We start from the raw sequence: 22,415 nt of genomic DNA, 5'->3' as shown, positions 1-22,415 counted from the left end.
ATGCTACAACATTTAAGGGGAAAATAATCTAAAGCTTTTGAACCTTTATAAATTCTGAAGTGATAACTGACCTGTTGCACAGCTGAAATTACTCCTCTGTGTTTGTACAACATGGGGGCAGGGGGGTGAAAAAAGGATTTTCATCTTAGGAGCCAGAGAACCAAATGTTTTTCTGAATACAGGATTCAGCTACACCCTTTCTTCCTACTTTTGGCATACGTCACACACATTTTTCTTTTGCTATGTGCTAATAAACCCCTGCTCCTGCTAAAGAAGTAACATTCCACAAGGACAGCAGGAAGGTTTCATGCTGTACTTGGGCCTGTGAACTGCCACATTAAAACCAGACTGCAGTCTCCCTCGCTGCCTCACTAACATGCATAGCAGTACCTCAGTAAAATGAACAGTTACCCTTTTCTGTACCACCACGAGAACTGACCCTGTCCCTGTTGGTAACTGGAGATGGCAGGCTGAGTGAAACCAAGTCCAACACTGAACACTTAACTCCTGTGAGGACACTGTGATATACCAGGATAACCAGGAAGAGTCTTCTTCCTGGGCAAAAGGAAAACAATGTTTTAAAAAGTTATGTGTTTGTTACTGAAAAATTTTAAGCATGGAAGAAAAAAGGAATTTTATAAAACTAAGACTTCTACAGCAGCACCCCCATACACTCAGTATTATTCTACACTGAATAGTGTAGCTTTTCCTCATGCAAAATTAACACTTTTTTTTTTCAAATAATACAGTTGGAAGTGATGGCTTTATGGTACTGTTCCCATTTTCACAATTCCTGGAAGAACTACACTGAACTTTAGTAGCCAGCTGAAAAGGAAGTTATCCTTCTTCCAAATTTACATTAACCAGCATAATACAGAGGAGAGAGTCACTGTTCTGAAGTTATTCTAGAGCATAAAAAACTCCCGACCACCCAACCAAAAAATACCACACACAACCCCTTCCCCCACTTTGCTATATAAAGATCAATGCACAGAGAAACTATTCTGAGAATTTTTTTCTGTATTTGAACTGGTATAAAGGCCTTTAGTCTTTCTGCTAATTTTAAAGCAGTTCAGTATGAGGAAGCTGTGTGAAGACTGCTTTTTTTTCCACAACATCAAAATGATTTGTATTTCCTCCAAGAGTAGTCTCAACTGAAACTAAATGAAGAACCACACAAGTATCCAGAGCAGAGATAGGTCTGAACATTGGCATAAACCAGGTATGAGGGACAACTTGCTTTAAAAGTACATTACAAAAATAGCATGCTCACATTCTGACCAGGGTTTAATATTAACATACCTGGATACTCTGGAAGGAAGTGCCAATCTAGTATTTTTGCTATGTAAACCCCTTCCTAGAAAATCAAGATTTACTGAGTTGCTTACTGAATTCTTTTCATGGAAGAAGCATGAGCTACATGAATTACACAGGTAATGGGGTGGCTTGGTATTTATAATTTATTTGTATACAATCATCATGTACCCTGCCTTTGGGTACAGTAAGTTGAGTGCTGCATGTTCCCTCAGACACAACAGTCCTACAGTATGATGGGGCTATTTGAAGCGATGAAAATGTGAATGAAGGAAGGAAAAAAAATATAACAGCCTGTCAAATAGATTTTGGAGAAAATGTATCAGTCACAGCAGTTAACTGCAAGAAAAACCTAGGAGAAGGTGGTGGAAGTCTAATTTGTCTCTAGCAGATGGATGGCTCTTCTACTGCATGGGCACCTTCAACAACAGCTTTCACACACTTGGCCATTGTCTGTGATGCTCTACTGATAGAATCTGTAAAAAAAATAAATATCCAAACATGTCAGTGCACAGACACAAGACAAAATAAATTTATTACAAGACTGGATACAAAGAGGATAAATAAAATCACTTAGTTGAAAATACAGTCTGTGCTTTATGTAAATTCCAAATAATTTTACAAAAAAATTTTGTTTCTTCAAAAGACTCAAATCCTATGTATCTTAGTGGAAAGCTTTAAACGAATCATAAGAACCTTACTGTAAAGCTAAGTAAAATGTTCTGATTTCAGAATGGAAAGACCATACTATACATACCTGTCATATAGAAGTCTTTTATTGTGAGCTGAGGTGGAACAAGAGGATCAGCAAGAAGCTGTTGCTTTGCTAACTGTGATAAGAAAGGAAAAGAAAGTCACCTCTGTGATAGGAGCTTGTTACCAAAGCATTTATTTAGTGAATTCTGCATTAAGTGCATTCAGTGTAGGTCAAAAAATGCTCCTTGTATCACATATGAAGATTTTTCAAAAAGGCATTATGCTATATAACAGCACTAAATCATGCCAAGGCGCTTCAGTTTTGCTTACCTTTGCCAACTCATTTGCCTGGATGAAGTAGTTTGCTTCTTCCACATCATCATATCGAACCAGATTGGGCGATACTTCTTCTAAACGCTTCCGTATCTCATCGAGGTTCTCGTAAGGCAAGGTCAGACCAGCCAACTGAGAGATTCACAGAAAGAAATGCCATCAACTCTAGGGATTTAACTCACAGTGGTTTAGATTACCAATCCATTAACATCTCTAAAGTAAAATAAGGAAAAGTCTACACTCCTGAAAACACAGGCAGTTAGAATGCACAAACTGAAGTGAAGTCAGTGTTCTGTTGGGCCTCTGATGCCTACATAGCCAACACTTCCCCCTGTTAAAAACCAGGCTGTCCTGTTTGCTATACAAAGGATAAAAACAAAAGGAAGCACTTGTCTCCTTCCATACTTGCATTTTCCTTAGCTTACCACCAAATGAGATAAAAGTTAATGCAATTATCAATGCATCTTGTTCCCTCTAAGTAGTGAGCGTATATTTGACCTCATCTAATGATACCAGATCCTGGTCTATGCTGTTTTCTTTCTAAAAAGCAAGAAACTGCATGCTCCCACCAGCTTCCTCTAAAGCACTTCACAAATACCTTTAAAATTTGAAAACCTTCACCCATTACGCATTCCAACAGTATACAGCAACTGCAACATTAGAACTATCTTCAAAAGGGAAACGGTATGATTAAACTCACAGAATTAACCTAGGTTTCAATACAGAACATTACTTCTTAAAACTATGTGTTTTCCTGAAAATCTACCTTTTTTCACATTGGAAAATGTTTACAAAAAGGAACTTAACCTCTCAGTATACTTTTATTAGAAGCAACTTATAACAGCAACAGTACCTCAGAGACAGCTCTAATAATTTTCCAGTCTTCCCTTGCCATCCCAGGAGGTGTTACTGCTACTCTTGTCTGCTGGGCCCGACCTTCAGTATTCACATATGTGGCTGCTTTCTCTGTATATGCTGCTCCTGGGAGAATAATATCAGCCATGGGAGCTCCCACATCCCCATGATGCCCTAAATACACAGAAAGAGGAAACAGTACACAACCATGAGACAGAAGTAAGTCAAAATAAAAAGAAATGCTTTACTAAGACAGAATTTCTGTGTTCCCAGAAAAAAAAGGATTTTCTAAGTTTTGCTTAGCCAGTAATCTGAAGCCCAGGAGGCTGGCTGTTCTGAGGTCTTACTTGGCTAATACTCTGGGGAGAATGAATGGAACGAGCAGGAGTAAATGGTACTTCAGTCTCTGTAGTCACTCAGATTTGGGAGGTTCTTGGAGCAAGGATTCTTAGATTAACGTAAGATCATGTTTTGGTATGACAGAACAGCTGGAAACTAATGCTGTTTTGTCTGCCAGGTCTGAAGCTATATTTCAGAAGCCCTATACTGGTTTATATTCCCTCATTACTCATCAATAGTTTCCCATCTGTCCCTAAGAAATAGGTAACCAGTATCTCAGTTATGTTAGAAGTTCCCGTTCCTGACAGAAAACAAAAATTCCTCAAAGGGATTAATGCCACTGTTTATGCTTTTTCTCCAACTATTAAGATAGCAACATTTCTTAATTTACATCTACTAATTACCTTGATAGATGATAAAACAGTACTCTGGCAAGTCTTGACGTGTTATAGCACCGGCATCTGCTCCCAAGAGATACAACACTTTGGGAGCACTTTTCCTAATTGCCTCCACTCCTGGTTTGAAACCCAGGTCCAAAGCAGCGACTTGGCTTGCAACCCTGTAGGAACAAATACATCATGACTTTAAGTAATTTCAGAATTCTCCCTCTCCCATCAGAACAGACCTAACTTATTTTTCTGACTGAATATTTTGAAACTATACAAGAGGTTCCTAATAGTAACAAGACAAACATGAAGCTCAAAAGCAGCTGAAATTTTTGACAGAGTATCGAGTTAGTTTTGCATTTTGACAAGCTGACACCATTTAAAGTTTTCACAAGGAATCTCACCTATTTAAGATGGGATAGCAAAAATAAAGTCAGATATTCAAAGTCAGGACCTAGTGGCAGGCAGCAGGCAGCTCACTGGTGAAGCTTGATGTTCCAGATGACATTTCAGCTATGAATGGAACTCATCAGGCCTTTAATTTAGGGCACTCATATGGAACATGAAAGACTGGGGCCATCAGCTACTCAAAAACATCAAAGACTTAAGGCCACAATTTCATCACTATTCATTTATTCACACATAAAAATACTTTTAAAAGAATGAATTAATAATTCCATTTTCTTGCAGTCTTCCTTTTCCAAAGCAACAGTTTTGCATAATCCTCCATAATCAGGTGCCAGTCTTATTTAAAAGAAAAAAGATCCTCTCTAGAGTACAGACCTTCCAATGTAACTCATTTTGTCTGACACAGTCAGACATAGAGGTTTCAGTAAGTTAAGTTGCTTTTTACACTTAAGGTTGAACGGATGGTGCACCAGAAGTATGGAAGTCAACATGAAAGACTGCCAAACCACACTTGTATCATGAGTGTTCTTTAACTCATCATTATTTTGGTACTAAATATTTCAGTTTCAGCAGCAGAATGTTATATTCGAGTTTCCTTCAGAGGCCCAAGCCCTGCTCTAACTATACTATTTTTACATCAGTGAGGCTGCTTTTGGCAGAAGAAATTTTTGAGTCTCCAGAATTGAGAGCCATTACATTTGGTGAAATAATTTTTCCTTTACAGAGATGGTCAATTTCACAGAATTTTAGAAAGAGAAGTTGTCTATTAAAAGGAGTAATATCCTGACCAACTGAATAGCTAAGATAAAAAGCTCTCAAATGGAAATCTTTGAAGCATTTCTGTTAACTATTCAGTTGAGAAGCAGCACAGTAAAAGGAGTATTAGAAAAACCCAAACAAAGAAACCATATTATTTAAATACTCTTGCCATTTTGTTTTTCTTCCTCTAGATAAAATGCAGTCATTTAGCAAGCGACACTGGTCTGCTGTGCATCCTACTGTGGTACTGAAACTACCTCGTCAGTACACAACTGTACACTCAATAACCACACATTTATTAAGCCCTCTTATGTTCCATGTCTAAATCTAGAAATTGAAATTCTATTAATTTATGATATTCAAATGTAGAATTTAAACATGTCAAAGAATTTAAACATGGGTCAAGGAACCCATTTTTATTAAGAAGTTTTTGCTACCTTGTATTTCTAGTTTTTACATTCCTTCAGGTTTTAACCCAAAAGGCTGCTTATGTGTACACGAAGCAATCTGTACACATACATTGTGGTAACCTGTGTAGCCCAATGTGCAAGCAAGCTCTCCCAAAAAGTTTTTAAGCAAACCTGTGTAGGATGTTCATGACCTTCCAATCAGCACCAGCACCACTCGTGGCCCTGCTGTTCTGTGCAATGGTGGAAACAGCAGCGAGGATGGCAGCTCCGTCACTGCGCTGCAGGGCTGTGCTGCCCACCACCACCATTGGCTTTTTGGCATTGTCGAGGACCTGTGCAAGCCAACAACCAGAAATTCATTCCACAGCTACAAAGACAATTCTTGGGACAGATAATGTAATAAATTCCTGATTTCTCCATAAGTCTTCCATGTAAACCTACGGTTCCAAAATGGCCATTGTTTCACTTAGAGATAAAACCAAGAGAAACTGCTGTAAGCAAGAAACTACCTTGTCAGTACACAACTGTACACTCAATAACCACACATTTAAGTGGAAACAGCAGCACCTGAACAGCCTGTTTTATGTCAAGAAATATCCCAGGAGTTTCCTGCACTGCAAAGTTTTACACACCTGAATATATTACACAGTTTATACATACTTGGTGCACACTAATCATTACTTCATCTCTGCATTTGATTAAAAGCAAATAACCCCATCTACAAGATGGTACTTTTCTTCAAATCTGTCTCTGAGGAATTCAGATTATTACTCAATACCCGTGGAATTTAACAGTCACACTCTTAAGTTCTGTGTACCTTGGAGAAGGCATGCTTGCCAGAAGCAATCTCCAGAAGTATCTGTGGGGACTCTCCCAGATGTTCATATCTGTAGGTCAGATCCACAGGAGAGCCAACAAGGGCCACTTGCAAGTCATTGTGAAGCCAGCTGAAAATACAACAGACATTTTATAAAAATTAAAGAAATACAGAGTTTTACCCAACCAAAGCCACTAATTAGAACTTCAGCAGTGACATAAAATAGGATTGCAAAGGAATTTAAATGGCATTCGTTGTTTTGGTAAGATGCAGTTTAGCTTTATTCTGGCTGTCAAGCAAGCCTCTAGGTTTTTTAGAAAGATTATTTCTCTAGATATATTCCAGAAACAGTACAGCAACACACCTTATGTGCTCAATTCGAACTCAATTCGCTCCTCCCCCCAAGCTTCTGCCAATTCAGTTTTAGAAATCCACTTATTTCTTGGATAAACACAGAAAAATTTAGCTGGTTAGAATTTTTTTGCAGCTTCTCATGGCACAGACTTATAAAAGTAAATGAAAATACACATTCAAAAGTCTCACTGCATTTTCTCCTTTCAAAATTTCAATGCCATTACTGTTTAAAATCATGTACTTTCAAAGATCCCAGCATTAAGAAGGACAGAGCTTTTACAGACCTCATTTACCTTGTACTGATATATCTTATTAAAATTGAACTAGCTATGTTCAAAAGTTTGGTAAAGCCACACTACTTGGCAAAGAAAATGTTAAACTGGAATGATGGCTTCTAAACTCAGCACATCTGATTTGTTACAGTGCAAAAAGCAATAAACTGATGCTGAAAATAAATCTTTAAGGAATATGCTTTAACAGACTTCTATAAAACAGAAAATCTGAGGTATCTGTGTAATGTAACAAATGAATAAATGTCTGAGTAGGTGAACTTAATGTAAAATGTCAAAGTGAGAATGAACTAGCTCTACACTACAGGGTACTACCCTTTTTCCACACATAAATCACCATTCCCTTTACTAAAAGGTGAACTAAATCCAATGATCCCATCTGAATGAATGCTCTCAAGTTACTGCCTGCAGCTCCAGCCGAGCACCGTATCAAATCCAGATGGATTCACGTGCTTATTCACCACCAAGGAACACGAACCTCTTTCGAATTCTAGCATTAAAGAGCGGTGCCTCAAAGCGTGGATTGGTGCCAACCAGAAGGAGGACATCTGCCTCCTCCACCCCAGCAATCTTGGTATTCAGCAGGTAGTTGGAGCGTAAATCTGTGCTACAACAAAAAGATGTAAGAAAGAGAATAAGGATTCAGTAGAGGGAAGGAAAGAAGCAATAGTAAAGATTGTAAATGCTCAAAATGCTTTTTCATCTCAGGAAAAGACAAAGAAGAGATTTCTCAATCCAAATTATTAATCATAAATGTACTAAAGTTTTCACACCACAAATAGAAACAGACTAACTTATCCAGCTCACAACAGAGTGTAACCGGCTTTCAGTGACTGACTCAAACTGCAGCAGCCGTACATTCAGTACCACAGGGGGTAAGTGTGCAACCCCTGCTGGAGTAGAGACTACAAATCAACTCACAATCCATAAATACTCTCTGTATGTGAGGACTGTAAATTCAAATAAATCCTGCTAATGCATTACCAATTGTTATTCCTGCTATTTCAGAATATTGCCATGAGATGATCTGCAGACTGGATCTTAACATACTAATTATAGACAGACATTGCCTCTTACCCAGCTCCAGCAGTAGGAAAGATCTCTTCAGTGCAGAGTGTATCACAATTCAGTCTATTCAGTAGGTCTTTCAGAGCTATTAGTGCTTCTGCATCCACCAGCCCTCCTACAACTGCTGCTATATCCTTACCTTCCACTGACTGGAGCTGCAGAGAAAGGAAGCATAAACATAAACAAAAGAAACCGCTGAAACAAATTCTTATTTAGCCCAGGTAAATATTTGTTATATTAGGGCATGCCAAAGCCAAAATTGCTACTGCTCGCCTGGAGTAGCACAAACTGATCAGTGATGTCTGATTCCTGCCAGGCAGCAGCTCCAGCTCCTTCAGAACTCATGATAAGCAAAGAAGAGGTCGCTGTATTCTATGCAGGTCTCTCCCACTTGAGTTATCACTCAGATGTAGCTAATTCTCATTTGGTGTGGTGAGAGAGGAAGGTTGGTGTATGTTTTTATTTTAACGAAGCCACAGTGCAGACAGAATACAAACTTCCATAACACATAATAAACTTAAAGGTATTATCTGAGAAGAAATAACTTTTGTAACGAACCCTGCTACTGTACAATGGACAAAAACATCCTTGAGGAAAGTTCAATTACAGTTATTCAATTCTATTTCACCCACATAAAATTTTTAATCAAAATCCAGAGCAGTCATGCAGCACTTCATTTGAGCTGCAGAATCAATCACCACACAGAAAAAGCACTGAGGAAAGCACAATTCAGATATAAGTAATATAGACTCAATGTCTTTGATGGCAAAAGTGGTGACATCACAGTTTAAATAAATTTAAAGATGTCTTCAGATAGGTCAGAGTATTTGGGGAAATTGCTTCCTCCTAAATTTCTGGAGAAAGAGTTTACTTTCCTATTTAAATAAAAGTAATTTCTCTCCCAATGCTCCAAATGAAATCATGATAAGAAAAAGTTCTTTAAAAGGTCCAATCCATGAAAGAGGAAATATTAGTCAAAATAAGACATTTAAGGGGAAACACAATGGTTCCCCTCTAACATTAAAGAAAAAATCTTTTTAAATAGAATTAATTTGATATTAATATTTGCACTACATCCAGTTTTAGAAATTAATTTTAGACTACTTATATTGAAAACTGCTCTTACCACGCCAGCAACACGAGGTAATACATCCTCCCATGAGGCATAAACAAATACTCCTTTCTCATTTTTGACCATTGGCTGAGTAAGTCTCTGACGCTTCAGACCATCATAAGCAAACCTAAGTGAACACCAAAAATATCATTAAAGAGCAAAGACAATGATAATTGTGTATAATTCTGTGAGTGAGTTTTCTAATTGCAGGCTTTTAGAAAAGAGAAAACCAAGAAATATTTCCCCTGAAAGTTTAACTTTTCCTTCTCAAAAACTTGGAAAACGATCAGTAATAGAAATAGAAGTTACCGTGAAAAAATGTTACAAAAATCAGAACATTAGAAAACTTGGCAACTTCAATTATAGAATTAAAAAACATATTTTACAATTATTCTTCTTCACTGTAGCTTTACAATATTACCAGCTGAATACCAAAGTCAGTGCTACTGTGCACATTTCTGGTTCTCCACACTGTGCCTTTATTGCATGCACATGGGCACACGTGGGCACAAGCACATCCACACACCTGGTTTTGTCAGATATCCATTCCTCATTGATATCTTCATGCAGCCTTGGCAAAATCCTCATCACTTCTCCAGTTCTCGTGCTCACTACAATGTTGCTTCCAACTGCATCAAGAACATCAATTGACTCTACCTTCCTGTTTAGAAGAACAAATAAACCATTTTCAGTCTTTCATATATAAGCAGCCAGTGTCTTATTTTTGGCCTGAATATAGACAATTTTCTTCCTAGTAACTGATATAGAGATGTATTTTGGATTTAGGGTGAGAGCAGTGTGATAACACAGGGATGTTCTAGTTGTTGCTAAGCAACATTTACACCACATCAAGGACTTTTCAGCTTCTCCCACCAGTAAGGAGGCTGCGGGGCACAAGAAGCTGTGGGGACACAGGCAGGACAGCTGACCCCAACAGGCCAAAGGAATGTTCTGCACCACACAGCAACAAGCTCAGCATGTGAATGAGGGGGAAAGCTGGCTGGGGCCTGCTGCTGGGCAATTGCAGTGTGCCTCACTTGCTTTGAACATTCTAATTCTTTTATCATTATTGTAATTTTCTTCTTCTGTCCTATTAAACGGTCTTATTTCAGCCCACAAATTTTACATTTCTCCCCCCCATTTTCACCTTCTTATGCCACATGGGGGGCTGAAATGAACAACTGGCAAGGTGGTATTTAGCTGCCTGCTGAGTTAAATCACAACAGTCTTTTAAAGCATCCAGTGTGGGGCACAAAGAGTTGAGGGAACAACAGATCTGACCAGAGAGTGTGAAAACAAATTTGTTATAAGTGCCCATTGTACTAGTTTAATAGGTGCTGCTCTCGGGAGTTGCTGCACACGTTCTCAGAGCTGTGTTATGTAACACCTTGCTGTCTGCATGTGTTCCTTGTTTGCTGTTTATCATCTCTTGAAGGTGGGTTAAGGATGTCATTCTGTCACGGAGTGCCACTCGTCTCTGATAGGACGGAATCGCTGCTGGAGAGACCGAGCCGGTGCTCGCACTCAGCACCGCTGCCGCTCCGTGCTTCGGGCGCCGTCCAGCGGACACGGTTGGTAACTACACCCTCCGCCTTCCCGGAGAGCCATCTGTGGGGAGACACCTTCCTGCGCCTTCCCCTGCTCCTCCAGACTTACAACAGCTCTGGGGATTTTGAATATCACTGGGATGGTCAAACCAGCATGTTCCTATGTTCGAGGCCAGGCTGGATAAAGTCTTGACCAACCTGATCCAGTGAGAGGTGTCCCTGCCCATGGCAGGAGTGGTTGTGATTAGATGATCTTCAAGGTCCACTCCAATCCTTAATGTTCTGTGATTCTGTCTCCTGAATGTGTTTCAGGTCTTGTTTAGGGTTAAACAACTACTTAAGAAAATCACACAGAGATCTGCTCTGAGGTTGAAAAGCTTAGTTGCACAAGATATTTTAAATAATATCCTCAACAATTAGTGAGTAAATGAATTTGTATTTTCCTTTATATGCATCTCTTACTAAGCAATCAGCACAACCTACAAGTCCAAAACATTTTAGGGTAAAATTAAGGGAAGAACAAACTATAATGCAAACTATAATGTTCTTCCTTTTCTTAAATAAGCTGTAAGTAACAAAATTTGTGTTAGATTCAGTCTATGGAAAAGTCTACAAGAAAAATGCAGAAAATAAAAACCAGAGAAAACCCTTGGTATCACAGATGGACATATTCTAAGATAAAGCGTACAACAAACAGAGAAAGCTGTGTCTTCAGCAGGAGTTAAGACACCTACCTTGTCTCCCATGGGCGTGCAGTAAAGGCATATGGCTTGGAGGTAAGAGCACCAACTGGGCAGATGTCAATAATATTTCCTGATAACTCAGACATAAACATTTTCTCAACGTAAGTACCAACTTGCATATCATTTCCTCTTCCGGTTGTTCCCAAGTCATCTACCCCTGCAACCTCACTAGCAAACCTGGTGGGTGCACAAAGAAGGAGCAACACAACATTTTTCAGCCCTCATCTCATTTTCTTAAGATAAAACATTAGTTCATACACCTGAAAGAAGAAAACAGTTGTTTAGGTGCATTGTCAGCACCATCACATACAGGACTATCTGAAGAATTTCATTCAGAAAGGGCTACAAAAACTAGGGGGAGGTATATCAAAAACACAGCAGTTCAATACTCACTGTATTACACTACCTGAGTCCAAGATTAGTCCTAAGTAACAAGTTCTTTCTAGAACTAGTTGGGTACATAGTACTGTTTCCCATCTGGCTCAAGTTGGCCAGTACGGCATCTCAGGGCTACAGAACAATATAAATATAGCTACCAGAGGCTATCAAAAATAAATAAATCTTACAACTGTGGCTGAGGAAGTCACATATCCATTCTGGCACCAACACCATGGGACCAGTTCTGCCTTGCAGAACACTGATTTCACTTTCATGCACTGGCCATCTTTCTCTATTTCCTGTCTGGTAGCTCCAGGAAAACCAGCTATCAGTCACTAACAGAAATAAAATTTTTAAGTACAATCAGAAAATAAATTTTAAAAAAACTGACTACCCCTCATGGGGTTTCTTTTTCACTAGTAAGAAACTGACACAAGTATGCCTGCTTAGTACTCTCCTGAGTGAAAGTGAAGGACTTTACCTGATGCATCGAGTGCACTGTATACACCGAGTCATGATGGTTTTCACTAAGGGGCCAATGTTCTTGTCCTCCACAGCACGTTTGCTTTCTCTAAATCTGCTCCTATCACTGCCAAACATCATTGACTGGTCCTACAATGGACAATAGAACACACACATATCCAGGCTGCTGGAAAGCACAACCTCACCCAAGACAAGAGCATTACACAGAAGTCTACATAATTTAATTGGATGTTGTACCTGTAGATCACATTCTCCACCCTGATCACAGATAGGACAGTCCAGTGGGTGATTTGCCAGCAGAAACTCCATTACACCCTCTCTGTTAGGTTCAGAGAGTGAAGTTAATGTCAACATCATTCTCATTGTCAACAACCAATCAGTCAAAGGAGGCTAAAAGAAAGGTACCTTGCTTTCCTGGACTTCTCAGAGTTTGTCAGTATATTCCAGCCCTTCATAACTGGCATGGCACAAGCAGCAACTGGCTGCAATCACCATAAAAAGCAAGCATGAACACAATGTATTTCTTCTCAGCATGGGCACAAATCCCCACCTCCTCCCCCACAATTCTAACACAGGTATCTGTTAAATACAAATAAAGAGGTCTGCAAGGACAAAAAAAAAGAGTCTAACAGATAAAGTCACTAGAAGCCATATTTGTTAATAATCTGCTATATAAAAAGGTAAAATGAGTTATGATTTATTCAAAATATAAAATTCTACAATTTCCAGTCCCAATTTGAGCAGTTACAGCATTAAGAATGTCAGCTGCAATAGATACAATGCAAATGAAAGAGCTTCAGCAGACATCTAAAAAACCTCTAGAACTGAAATTCAGAGTATGAATCATTTACAAGACATTTATTTGCACAAAGCTTGTATAAAGTCTTGGAATAAAATTCTTCTCAAGATTACTGCAAGAGTAACAAAAACTCCCACTCTGTAAACAAATCCCTCTTACTTTTCAATCACATCATGACTTCCACCTTTAGCGATAACCCAACATATCCAGGGACACAAAGCTCAAACTATGGAATTGAAGTTGGGGTGACTTAAAAAATTTTATGTGTGAGTATAAATGTGTAATCCAAGACTGAACTCCAAAAGAATGTGCATAGATTTCTTAGTACTGCTGAAGACAGTGCTCACTCCTGAAATCAACTATTTCACAACAGATATCAATGCATTAAAATATAAACTACTAAATGCAATCTTTCCTTAGAATGAACCTGCACGTACTAATCCTACAACTAAATTCATGCAGCATCTGAAGTTTATTATTTATGTAGCTCCAGATGAAAATGTGCTGAAGCTTGAACTACAAAGCATAAAATGCATCTAACAGCAAACACACAGCTATCAAATGCTCATGTCCAAGATAATGAAAACAATTACTTACAAGATTTAAACTAGGCCCAAGCACAGCAAAAAACTCCTACTGAATTCTGTATTGCATATTCCATATTGCAATTCCTATGAAACACAAACAATACCTTTGGAGCTTTCTCTATTTCCACAAGACACATCCTACAGTTTCCAGCGACAGACAGACGATCATGGTAACAAAAACGAGGTATCTGAACTCCAGCCTTTTCACAGGCCTATCAAAAAATAAGAAACAAAAGAAAATTAAATCTTAGTCAGACTTTTCAGTTCCACCTCAGAAAACACTATACAGCTTCTCAAAGAGTACCACTGTCAGTGCTCAAGAACAGAGTGCACTTTGACCTTTCATCTTAAGAAGTGACCATAAATAAAAAATTGTGACAAGGCAAAAAAATGTCAGGATATCAATTACAAATATAATTTTTCTAACCTTTAGAAAGGTTAGAAAAACTAACTGACCTCTGTTTCATTCTTTCCTCCAATAATAGAGAGAATTCTCTGCAAGAGGGCACTAGCAATACAAATTACTTTTTTAAGAACACATACGCTCTTTACAGAAAAGTGCATCAAAATAAAAATTGAAAAACCTAAGAAGAGCACCATAAGCATAATGATTTCTAATAATGCAACAAAACAGATCCTCTGTATAAAGGTACTCCAGCACAGTCAATCTTCAATAGACCCCAAACTCAAAGACAACATGACATAAGAAGAGACAGAGGGACAGAGCCAACAGATTTCCAGAGACCAGATGAAAACAGCCTTTCCTGCATAAAACCCCCACATCTAATGGGATCCAGGCTACAGCATTATAGCTATGCCTGCCAGAAGAAATACCACTGTACTGTGTATTTTAATGTTCTAACCCATTATACCATATCTTCATTTAATGGCTTCTTAAAAAAAGCTTTACTTGAAATTTTAACCTGAAAAGTAACAATGTACTGAGGTATAGGCTGGGAGATCCAGATTCCCTTTCTTCCCACACCAAGAATAATAAAAGCAGCTAAGGACGAGCATTCTGAATCACAACAACTAATAACTAAAAGTAGACAATCCCTCATTTACCAAAGACACACTGTAATAAGATACAAAATGTACAGGTTCTGAAGGACTACAAGGTCACATAGTGTTTAGAGACAGAAGTTCAACCAGAATTTAGTGAAGTCTGTTATTGCATTAAATAAAGTTTTGCAGCTGGGATTGATGCTGCATGCATCTTCTTTCAAGCAACCATGGCATATTTTTCTTTTTCAAACACTGAATTCCTCCAAGGATTTCTGTCACTTGAAATTGCATCACAGTCAATCAAAATACCCCTAAAGAATTGCAAGAAACAATGTAAAGACAAGTGGCTTTTTGCTGTATGGAACAGAAAATGCTGCCAAGAAGCGAGATGGGAAGTTGCAGAACATTGAGAATGCCACTCCCCACACCTGCAGGACAGTGGTTCCAGGGTTCACCAATACAGGATGGCCATCCACAAACACCTCTATTTGGTTGCTGGCTGCTGTTGCAGTTGTACGCCCTGAAGGACACGGAAAAAGAAAACAAAAACAACTTTCACTTACTGCTAGATGGAAACCATCAGACCCCCACTCCTGATTTTCTCTATATAGAGTGCTGATAAAATCCCAATTCTACCAAGAGTGCAACACAGAAGCCCTTAGCCTGCAAAGTACGTTCGCATATGTGCCCTTCAATAACCAAATGCACATAAATTTATCACCAGAGACCCAGATATAAATTACAGACACTTACCACATACTCTGGAGGACTGGGTGACCCCAGCTAAGGTCCTGGGGACAGCAAGCAGTCGGAACATGATGCTTTGGAAGAGAGAAAACAGCACTGTTGTTATCAGTTCAGATGTTTGCTGGCGAGTTTTAAACCGGCAGAATAAAAACTTCTACCCCAGTTGCAAAGGAGCACGTATGCACACCTATATGTACAGTTATGGGACGGTGAGTTACCTCCTCCAAACGCAAGATACGATTCTCTACCAATCTATACATCACACATAGGGTGTCACTGAGCGGCCTCTCCGCTCCGCCGGCCCGGCCCCCACGGGCCTGACAGCGCAGCTCGGCGGCGGCGGGCCCAGTGCCACCGTCCCCGGAGCCGAGGGCACGGCGGGCGACCGCGCTACCCGGCGCGGGGGTCACCTTGGAGGCGCCGCCGCCCGCCGGGCAGCCCCCAGCCCGCCGCCCGGCCCGTCAAGGACACCGGGAGCGGCGGCGGCGGAGGCGCCCGGGGCAGCGTCACCCGCGCGCACCGAGCCGCCCGCGGCGGCACCGCCGTTACCTGGCGCGGGACGGGCGGCGGCGCCGCGGGACGGCTGCGCTCCGCCAAGGCCTCTGCGGCGGCGGCCTCGGGCCTTTCCGCCACTGACCTCAGCCTCCTTCGGCTATCTCCGGAGCCTTCTTCGGCAATCTCCGTAAAGGGCAGTCCGCGCTCGGCAACCTCCGGAGCGAACTGCTTCGGGTATTTCCGGCAAGCTATAGGCGAACGATGACGCGCGTAATTTCCGCCGCTAGCCCAAAGCCTTTTCGGCCACCGTCACACGCACTGCCCTCCCTCGGCAGTTTCCGTCCCTTTCCGCCTCTTTCTTCGCTCAACTCCGGCAACTTCCGCTTGGCCAGCAGGGCGGGGTGTGGCGACAGTACAATGTTACAAAGCCCGTATAATGCCGCAAACCTTCCTTGGGTTTATAGTCAGCCTCACTTTTATTACTTCGACCCTTTCCCGCACCCCTGGTGTTCCGTCCGCTCCCCGCCTTGCGCTGTAGCAGTCGATCCGTGAGGAGCTACCTCGCGGCTCGCTCTCGCGGAGGAATACATCGGCGTGCAGTGCCGCGCAGGAATACCGGTCCTATATAAGGCCGGCGCAGGCGCGCCGAGGCCTTTTCCCGCGGCGGTGGCGGTCGGGGCGGCCGCGCCGTGTGGGCCGCGCGCCGCTGCCATGGGCTTCGGGGACCTGAAGTCCGCCGCGGGTCTCCGCGTCCTCAATGACTTCCTGGCCGACAAGAGCTACATCGAGGGGTGAGAGGCGGCGGAGGGGGTGCCGGGGTGCCGGGAACGTGAGTCAGGCCTGGCGGAGCCAAGCGGTGGGGACGCGGGAGGGCCCCGAGTCACCCCGGCAGCTGCACGGGTGGCGCTGCTTGGCGGCCGCCGCTGCTCCACGTGTTCCTTGAGCAAGGGAGGTAATTTGGCTCGTTCTCCGCAGGTACGTTCCTTCCCAGGCTGATATAGCAGTCTTCGAAGCGATCGCTGGCCCGCCGCCTGCAGAATTGTTCCATGCTCTCCGGTGGTACAATCACATTAAGTCCTATGAAAAGCAAAAGGCAAGGTATGGTAAAACTCCGAAGCTGCAATATCTCCCCGAACTAGCCTACAAGTTGTTGGAATTGTTTCTTCGAGTTTAAGCAAAACTGGTTTCCAGTGGCACCACGTGGCATTTTGTGCTGTGGAGCACACGCAGCTCCAGAAGCAGGCCAGATCTCTTTGTCAGTACGGAGGACAAGATTAATGATTTGCAGTACCGAAGGACATGGAAACAAAAGGAAGAGATATGAAAGGAAATAGTATCTCTTTTCTCGTTTAGTGGTTTTACGTGTTCATGAAAGGTGCTGTATTGACATCCGTGAAGACTGCAGGCTTCTCTGAAAAAGTACAGCATAGGGAGGGTCAGTATTGCTACCCTGCTTCATCTGAACCTCAGTCCTCTTCGAAGGAGACACTTCCAAACGTGGGTGGCTCAGTACGCTTCTGAAGTTTTTATAATGCTAAAGAAGACTGAGATTCTCAAGTGGTTTCACAGAGTGGTTTTTTTTGGAAACTGTTTAGGGGTCCTGAAATCCAAAGCTAGTTTTATGGCTTCAGTAACAGCCATTTACATTAGTAGTACAATTATCAGGTTATTGCAAGATAGTAGGTCCATGTGAGCTGCTAGAGCAGGTAAATTCAGGGAGTTCTGGTCCTTTGTCTTATTGAGAGTAAGGCTTTAGGGTAAAGTGTTGATTAAAACATAGGAAAATAGCAGTTACCTTGTAGTAATGTGTTTTCAGTAACTTACTAGGTTTTAAACAAATGAAAGTAGTTCTAGGGACCCAGGAACAAGTAGTTGGTAATTCCTCCTAGGCAGAATATCGTGCAGATAAAGGATTCCAACAAGAAAGCTTTTTCCTATCCATGTACTTAGCTAGGCAGGATCATACCAGCTTTGATAAACTACAGCAAATCCCATATTCACAGATTACATGGCTGGCATGTCAGGAGCATTGGGGGCTGTCTTTCACTAAGTTCTGATTCCAAGTAGCAGAATTAGATTTTTGCTCTTTATAGCACAAGTTTTTCATTATAAATGCATTTGTAGGTGCATTGATAAACTGGCAGTGATTATATTGAGATTTGATGAGGTTCCTAATTACCTGCATTTTTCTTTCAGCTTGCCAGGAGTAAAGAAGGCTTTGGGAAAATATGGTCCTGCTGATGTTGAGGATACCACAGGTGCGGCCACAGATAGCAAAGATGATGATGACATTGACCTTTTTGGATCTGATGATGAGGAGGTACTTGTGACCTTTTTGTATTATTATTGCTTATTGCTTTTCAGAAATAACCACATAGGCAGATGTTCACCTTGACCTAGTTGAAATTACTTACGTTTCTGACCTTGCAATTCTCAAGTGTAGCTATCTTTGCAGAATTGGAAAGCTTGGAAGGTAAAAACTCAAAAGTTAGAAAGCAATGGGCTGGAGTGGGGTGAACTGTCTGACTTTGACTGGTTACATGATGAGTAAAACAAAAAATCACCATCTTTCGGCTGACAGGTGTGATGATTTGTTTTTATCTGAGTAGATGCCAGTCAGTTTAGTAGTGCTTTGGAGATGTGGAGGTTTGGTGCTTTTCTGTAACTGCAAATTTCTCTTTCAGGAAAGTGAAGAAGCAAAGAAACTGAGGGAAGAACGTCTGGCCCAGTATGAATCAAAGAAATCCAAAAGTATGTGTGCTAAGAGCTTTCTAATCTTTATGCCTGAGTTAATTTTAATGCATTGGGGCAGGATGGCTAGAAAGACTATTTAACTATAATAATAGATCAGCTTGACTGGAATGAGACAGGAGTAATTAGCTTCACTTGGATTGCCAGTGAGCTCAGCCTTCCCATAGCAAATAGGAATGTTAACATGCTTTTTGTTCTGGTTCATACACTCCTGCTTGTTCTTTCCAGAGACTGGGCTTTCTACATACATGGAGATAAAAGTTTAGAAACTGCTGCAGTACACAAGTTACTCCACAGCTACTGGTCTGGAACTGTTCAGAACTGTAGCAGTTGCAGTATTCCCTCTGTGGAAAATAAACTGTTACACAGCATTAGGCTCCTTCTCAGATGATCTGAGAAGGACTTCCTCTGTAACAAACACTACCATCTACTTAAATCTGTGTATACATTATGTATCTGCATATTGAACCTTGAGGTGTATACAGCTGCAGTACTTAGAAATCTGTGTGGGTACCAGAGGCCTGTCACAGCAATGTGAGCAGGTTCTTGTTCATGAAATTAAATAAGCTGCTCTAGTAAAACCAGTTTGCAAGTATATTCATGAGTTTTTGGAAGATGCCTATCTTTTCATGGTGATTTTCTTCCCCCAGAACCAGCTGTTGTTGCCAAGTCATCAATCCTGCTTGATGTGAAACCTTGGGATGATGAGACAGACATGGCCAAACTAGAGGAGTGTGTCCGAAGCATTCAAGCGGATGGCTTGGTCTGGGGGTCTTGTAAGTGTGGGGAGATTTCAAAGCAGGGAGAGGGAGAGTGCAGGCCCTTGGGATAGAGTATGACTAGTGGGACTTGGAGTCGCTGCTGATCTGTGAAATGTAGGCAGCTGTAATGGGGGAACTGCAGTACTTCAGTGTCTTTACATGGTCAGAAAAGGTGTGTTAGTGCAGTGGCTGGTACAGATTCAAATACAGGTTTTAAAAGCTATAGGACTTAAGCTCTGCTCTCCTGCATCTCCCTGTACAATTCCTGATGCAGCAAACACCTTTACCCGCCCACATCACTGGGTTGGAAAGGGGTGGAGGTCCACAGAAAGAAGCTTTTTCAGTCAGTTAAAATGAATGCTGGGTTGCTAATTAGATGGTCCATAATGTGGACCAAAGGCTGTTTTTATATATTCCTGCAAATTGCTTTAAGAGATTCCACCAATAAAGGAGTACTAAATGTGGTTTGTTTTTTGTTTTGTTTTGCAGCCAAGCTAGTACCTGTTGGCTATGGTATCAAAAAGCTTCAGATCCAGTGTGTTGTTGAAGATGATAAAGTTGGAACAGATATGCTGGAAGAGAGAATAACAGCTTTTGAAGATTATGTACAATCAATGGATGTAGCTGCTTTCAATAAGATTTAAGTCTTGATATACCTAGAATAAATGTTGTTGCAAAAAACGTGCAGTGTCTGCGCTTGTTTCAGAATCTTAGAGTAATCCAGCTCACAAATGTAAGGTTTTCTTAGTGGATAAAGTAAAAGCCAAAACTGAATTTCAAGGTTGCTCTGACACCTCACTGTAGTATCCAGGAGCACAAGCAGAGCTCACTTCAGAGTTAACATGACCATGATTTTAAAATACTGAAATGCTCCTCTTCCATCTGCAGAGGAAATTGCTGCTTTGGAAATGTCTGGGATTCCTCTGGAGGGGAGGGATGGTTTTAAGGGAAAGGAGCAGGGCTCAGTCAAAGTGGATGTTTTAGTGGGTAAACAGTATAAATTCCTTTTGTTTAGTAAGGATGGTGAGTAACCAAATATACCACAGCCTTTGTTGACAGCTAAAACCCCAGTGAGAGAGAGAAACGAAGCTGAAGCTAAGTTCAAAGTGACTTGCAGTGCCCTAGAGATAAGGCCTGAGGCTACCCTGCTGCTTTCTCACCTGTTCTGTGACTTGGAACTTTTTTTTTTCCCTTTCTGAGGCTTGGAAACATTAGCAATGAAATTGTATGCAGTTTTGTGTGTTAGTTAACAGCAAGGAATGCTGCCGAGGAGCCGCTGCCGTGCGGGCGCGGGCGGTGCCTCCGGGGGGCGCTGCGAGCCCAGCGGTGCCGCGGGTGCGCAACCGGGAGTGGTGCGCGGGCTGCAGCCACTGCAGGCTCTGCTTCACCCACACGAGAAACTCCTGCTCGTGGCTTAAACAAGGAAAAAGCAGCTGAAAATGCAACACATTAAAGGATATAAAAAGTAGTGAAATTAACAGCAGTTTGAGTTGTTTACTCAGCTCCAGATTGGTGTCTAGATTGATTTGGACATTGCATTTAGTGATTGAAGAACCAGCAGGAATGAATCCCAAAAACTGTCTATAGAAATGATACAAATGTAGAAGCTATCAAAGTTGTGAAGCTCCTAAACAAATTCATAATTCTATGCCTTGCATTGGACTGACAGGATTTATTGTGACCATGAAATGGAATCCTTTTATGTGCCACATTGGTCACTCTGAGATGAAGATGCCCAGTGTCAGAGTCTGACAGCTGCATCTTAAGTAATTCTTTTTGTTGTTTTTTTCACAGAGCATCTGTGTGGTTATCTGGCACAGCAGGTCCTCTTTCTCCCTGTTTAAAGGTCTGCCAACTTCAGATTATGTAAGAGCTTTGTTTATAATTTGTCTCAGAAAAAAATCTGCTTGCTAGAGGCTTAAAGCATGGTTAAAGATCTGAAAGTGAGTATTGTTACAGGCTCACTTGCCACCTTCCATAAGCCTAATTCCTAAACAGTACCCTTTCTGTGGCAATTCTCTAGCTGTTGTTTCTGCTAAATCATGGAGCTTAGTTTCACCAATTCATGTCATGGTGCTGTTAAAAGCAAGAAATTGGCAAGCACCATATCAGACAAGCAAATTATTAAAAATTCTGCCTCAAAAATATAGGTTTTATTATCTTGGCCATCACTTTTTCTAACCTCCCCTTCAATGTGCTGCTTACCTTGATACTCTTTTCTTGACTTTCAAATTAAAGCCCTAAGTGGTTAAAATTGTTTGATTTATAGATGATAACTTTGTTAAAATGCAGCACTGAGTCATCCATGTGACCTACCAGACTGGATTTATGTATCTTACGTTTATGCTAAACATGCGCACACAAACTCTTTGGTTCTTAAAATTTCTTGTGTGTGTTGGGTTTTGGCAGAATTTTTTTTTATCCTGATATTAAAAAGAAAGTTGCACAGAAACAAAAGAAACAAAAAAATCAAAAAACCCTAGAGAGCACAGTGTTCCCAGTGAAAATATAGGTAGGTGTGTGGGCAAGAGTATTCTGCTCAATGCACATATATTTGTGTTAGGTGTTTTTGGGTGGTGTTTGGGTATGAGCTGGTATATTACTGTGTTATTGTGCCTGTGAAAAATCAGCACCCTGGAATAAATAAGGCAAGTATCCCAAGTGCACCCCATAACAGAGGGATCAGTAGAAAATTCCATTACTTCAATATGCTCTATACAGGAATACTGGGAAAACAGTTTGAACAAAACTAATCTACATAAAAACCTTCAGAAACACAAACTGTCCAGGAAGAAGATAAAAGTAACTAGAACCTGTCCATTATGAAATGTGTCAATAGCTATTTCTGTAGTATTTCTTTGCATGATGTCACAGGTTCCTTTCCCTTTTCTTGGGCCCTTTTTTCCCATTGTGGTGAGTCAAATGAGCATTCCTCAGTCCAAGCAGCATAGAATTGTTGGTATTGTTTTGGAGACT

The 22,415-nt window shown here is 41.0% G+C and overlaps 2 protein-coding genes and 2 non-coding genes across 6 annotated transcripts; 3 read left to right on the top strand and 1 right to left on the bottom strand.

Moving 5' to 3' along the window:
- Window positions 1–1,437: 1,437 nt before the first annotated feature.
- NDUFS1 (NADH:ubiquinone oxidoreductase core subunit S1) lies at window positions 1,438–16,416 on the bottom strand. 3 transcript variants are annotated; one of them, XM_071434731.1, is made up of 19 exons: window positions 15,982–16,416; window positions 15,439–15,506; window positions 15,114–15,205; window positions 13,785–13,892; window positions 12,700–12,776; window positions 12,532–12,613; window positions 12,293–12,423; window positions 11,425–11,610; window positions 9,670–9,804; window positions 9,156–9,270; window positions 8,039–8,184; window positions 7,440–7,568; window positions 6,318–6,447; window positions 5,672–5,832; window positions 3,942–4,096; window positions 3,197–3,372; window positions 2,341–2,475; window positions 2,072–2,144; window positions 1,438–1,790 (listed from the first exon to the last, which is right to left on the bottom strand). In XM_071434731.1, exons 2-19 carry the CDS (start codon window positions 15,500–15,502, stop codon window positions 1,699–1,701), a joined length of 2,187 nt encoding a protein of 728 aa, XP_071290832.1. In that variant the 5' UTR covers window positions 15,503–15,506; window positions 15,982–16,416; the 3' UTR covers window positions 1,438–1,698. The 3 variants fall into 3 exon arrangements, with proteins under 3 accessions (XP_071290832.1, XP_071290833.1, XP_071290834.1); XM_071434732.1 differs by having other exon boundaries at window positions 16,070–16,416; XM_071434733.1 differs by lacking the exon at window positions 15,982–16,416 and adding an exon at window positions 15,651–15,886.
- A 143-nt stretch (window positions 16,417–16,559) lies between these two features.
- EEF1B2 (eukaryotic translation elongation factor 1 beta 2) lies at window positions 16,560–20,301 on the top strand. The gene is made up of 6 exons (XM_071434734.1): window positions 16,560–16,718; window positions 16,903–17,025; window positions 18,124–18,247; window positions 18,612–18,678; window positions 19,329–19,454; window positions 19,929–20,301. The coding sequence occupies exons 1-6, from the start codon at window positions 16,639–16,641 to the stop codon at window positions 20,081–20,083; spliced, it is 675 nt and encodes a 224-aa protein (XP_071290835.1). The 5' UTR covers window positions 16,560–16,638; the 3' UTR covers window positions 20,084–20,301.
- Window positions 18,460–18,539, top strand: LOC139593987 (small nucleolar RNA SNORD51). The gene has a single exon (XR_011680479.1). It is a non-coding gene; the product is annotated as a small nucleolar RNA SNORD51 (small nucleolar RNA).
- Window positions 18,968–19,101, top strand: LOC139593990 (small nucleolar RNA SNORA41). Its single transcript, XR_011680482.1, has one exon. It is a non-coding gene; the product is annotated as a small nucleolar RNA SNORA41 (small nucleolar RNA).
- Window positions 20,302–22,415: the final 2,114 nt, after the last annotated feature.

This window comes from Agelaius tricolor, unplaced genomic scaffold (assembly GCF_023055355.1).
Source record: "Agelaius tricolor isolate 1412-34295 unplaced genomic scaffold, bAgeTri1.0.p SCAF_10, whole genome shotgun sequence".
Lineage (NCBI taxonomy): Eukaryota > Metazoa > Chordata > Aves > Passeriformes > Icteridae > Agelaius > Agelaius tricolor.
Note: the sequence above shows the minus strand (reverse complement) of the source record. Positions and strands in the feature narration are given on the sequence as shown.

Excerpts from the sequence above, each read along its gene's own strand:
- NDUFS1 (XM_071434731.1), bottom strand. The coding sequence starts at position 15,502 with ATGTTCCGACTGCTTGCTGTCCCCAGGACCTTAGCTGGGGTCACCCAG. Across the intron at positions 11,611-12,292 it reads CAGTGCACTCGATGCATCAG|GTTTGCTAGTGAGGTTGCAG; the intron begins GTAAAGTCCTTC and ends TGCACCCACCAG. Across the intron at positions 2,145-2,340 it reads AGGCAAATGAGTTGGCAAAG|TTAGCAAAGCAACAGCTTCT; the intron begins GTAAGCAAAACT and ends TTCTTATCACAG.
- EEF1B2 (XM_071434734.1), top strand. The coding sequence starts at position 16,639 with ATGGGCTTCGGGGACCTGAAGTCCGCCGCGGGTCTCCGCGTCCTCAAT. Across the intron at positions 18,248-18,611 it reads TTGGATCTGATGATGAGGAG|GAAAGTGAAGAAGCAAAGAA; the intron begins GTACTTGTGACC and ends TTTCTCTTTCAG. Across the intron at positions 18,679-19,328 it reads TGAATCAAAGAAATCCAAAA|AACCAGCTGTTGTTGCCAAG; the intron begins GTATGTGTGCTA and ends TTCTTCCCCCAG.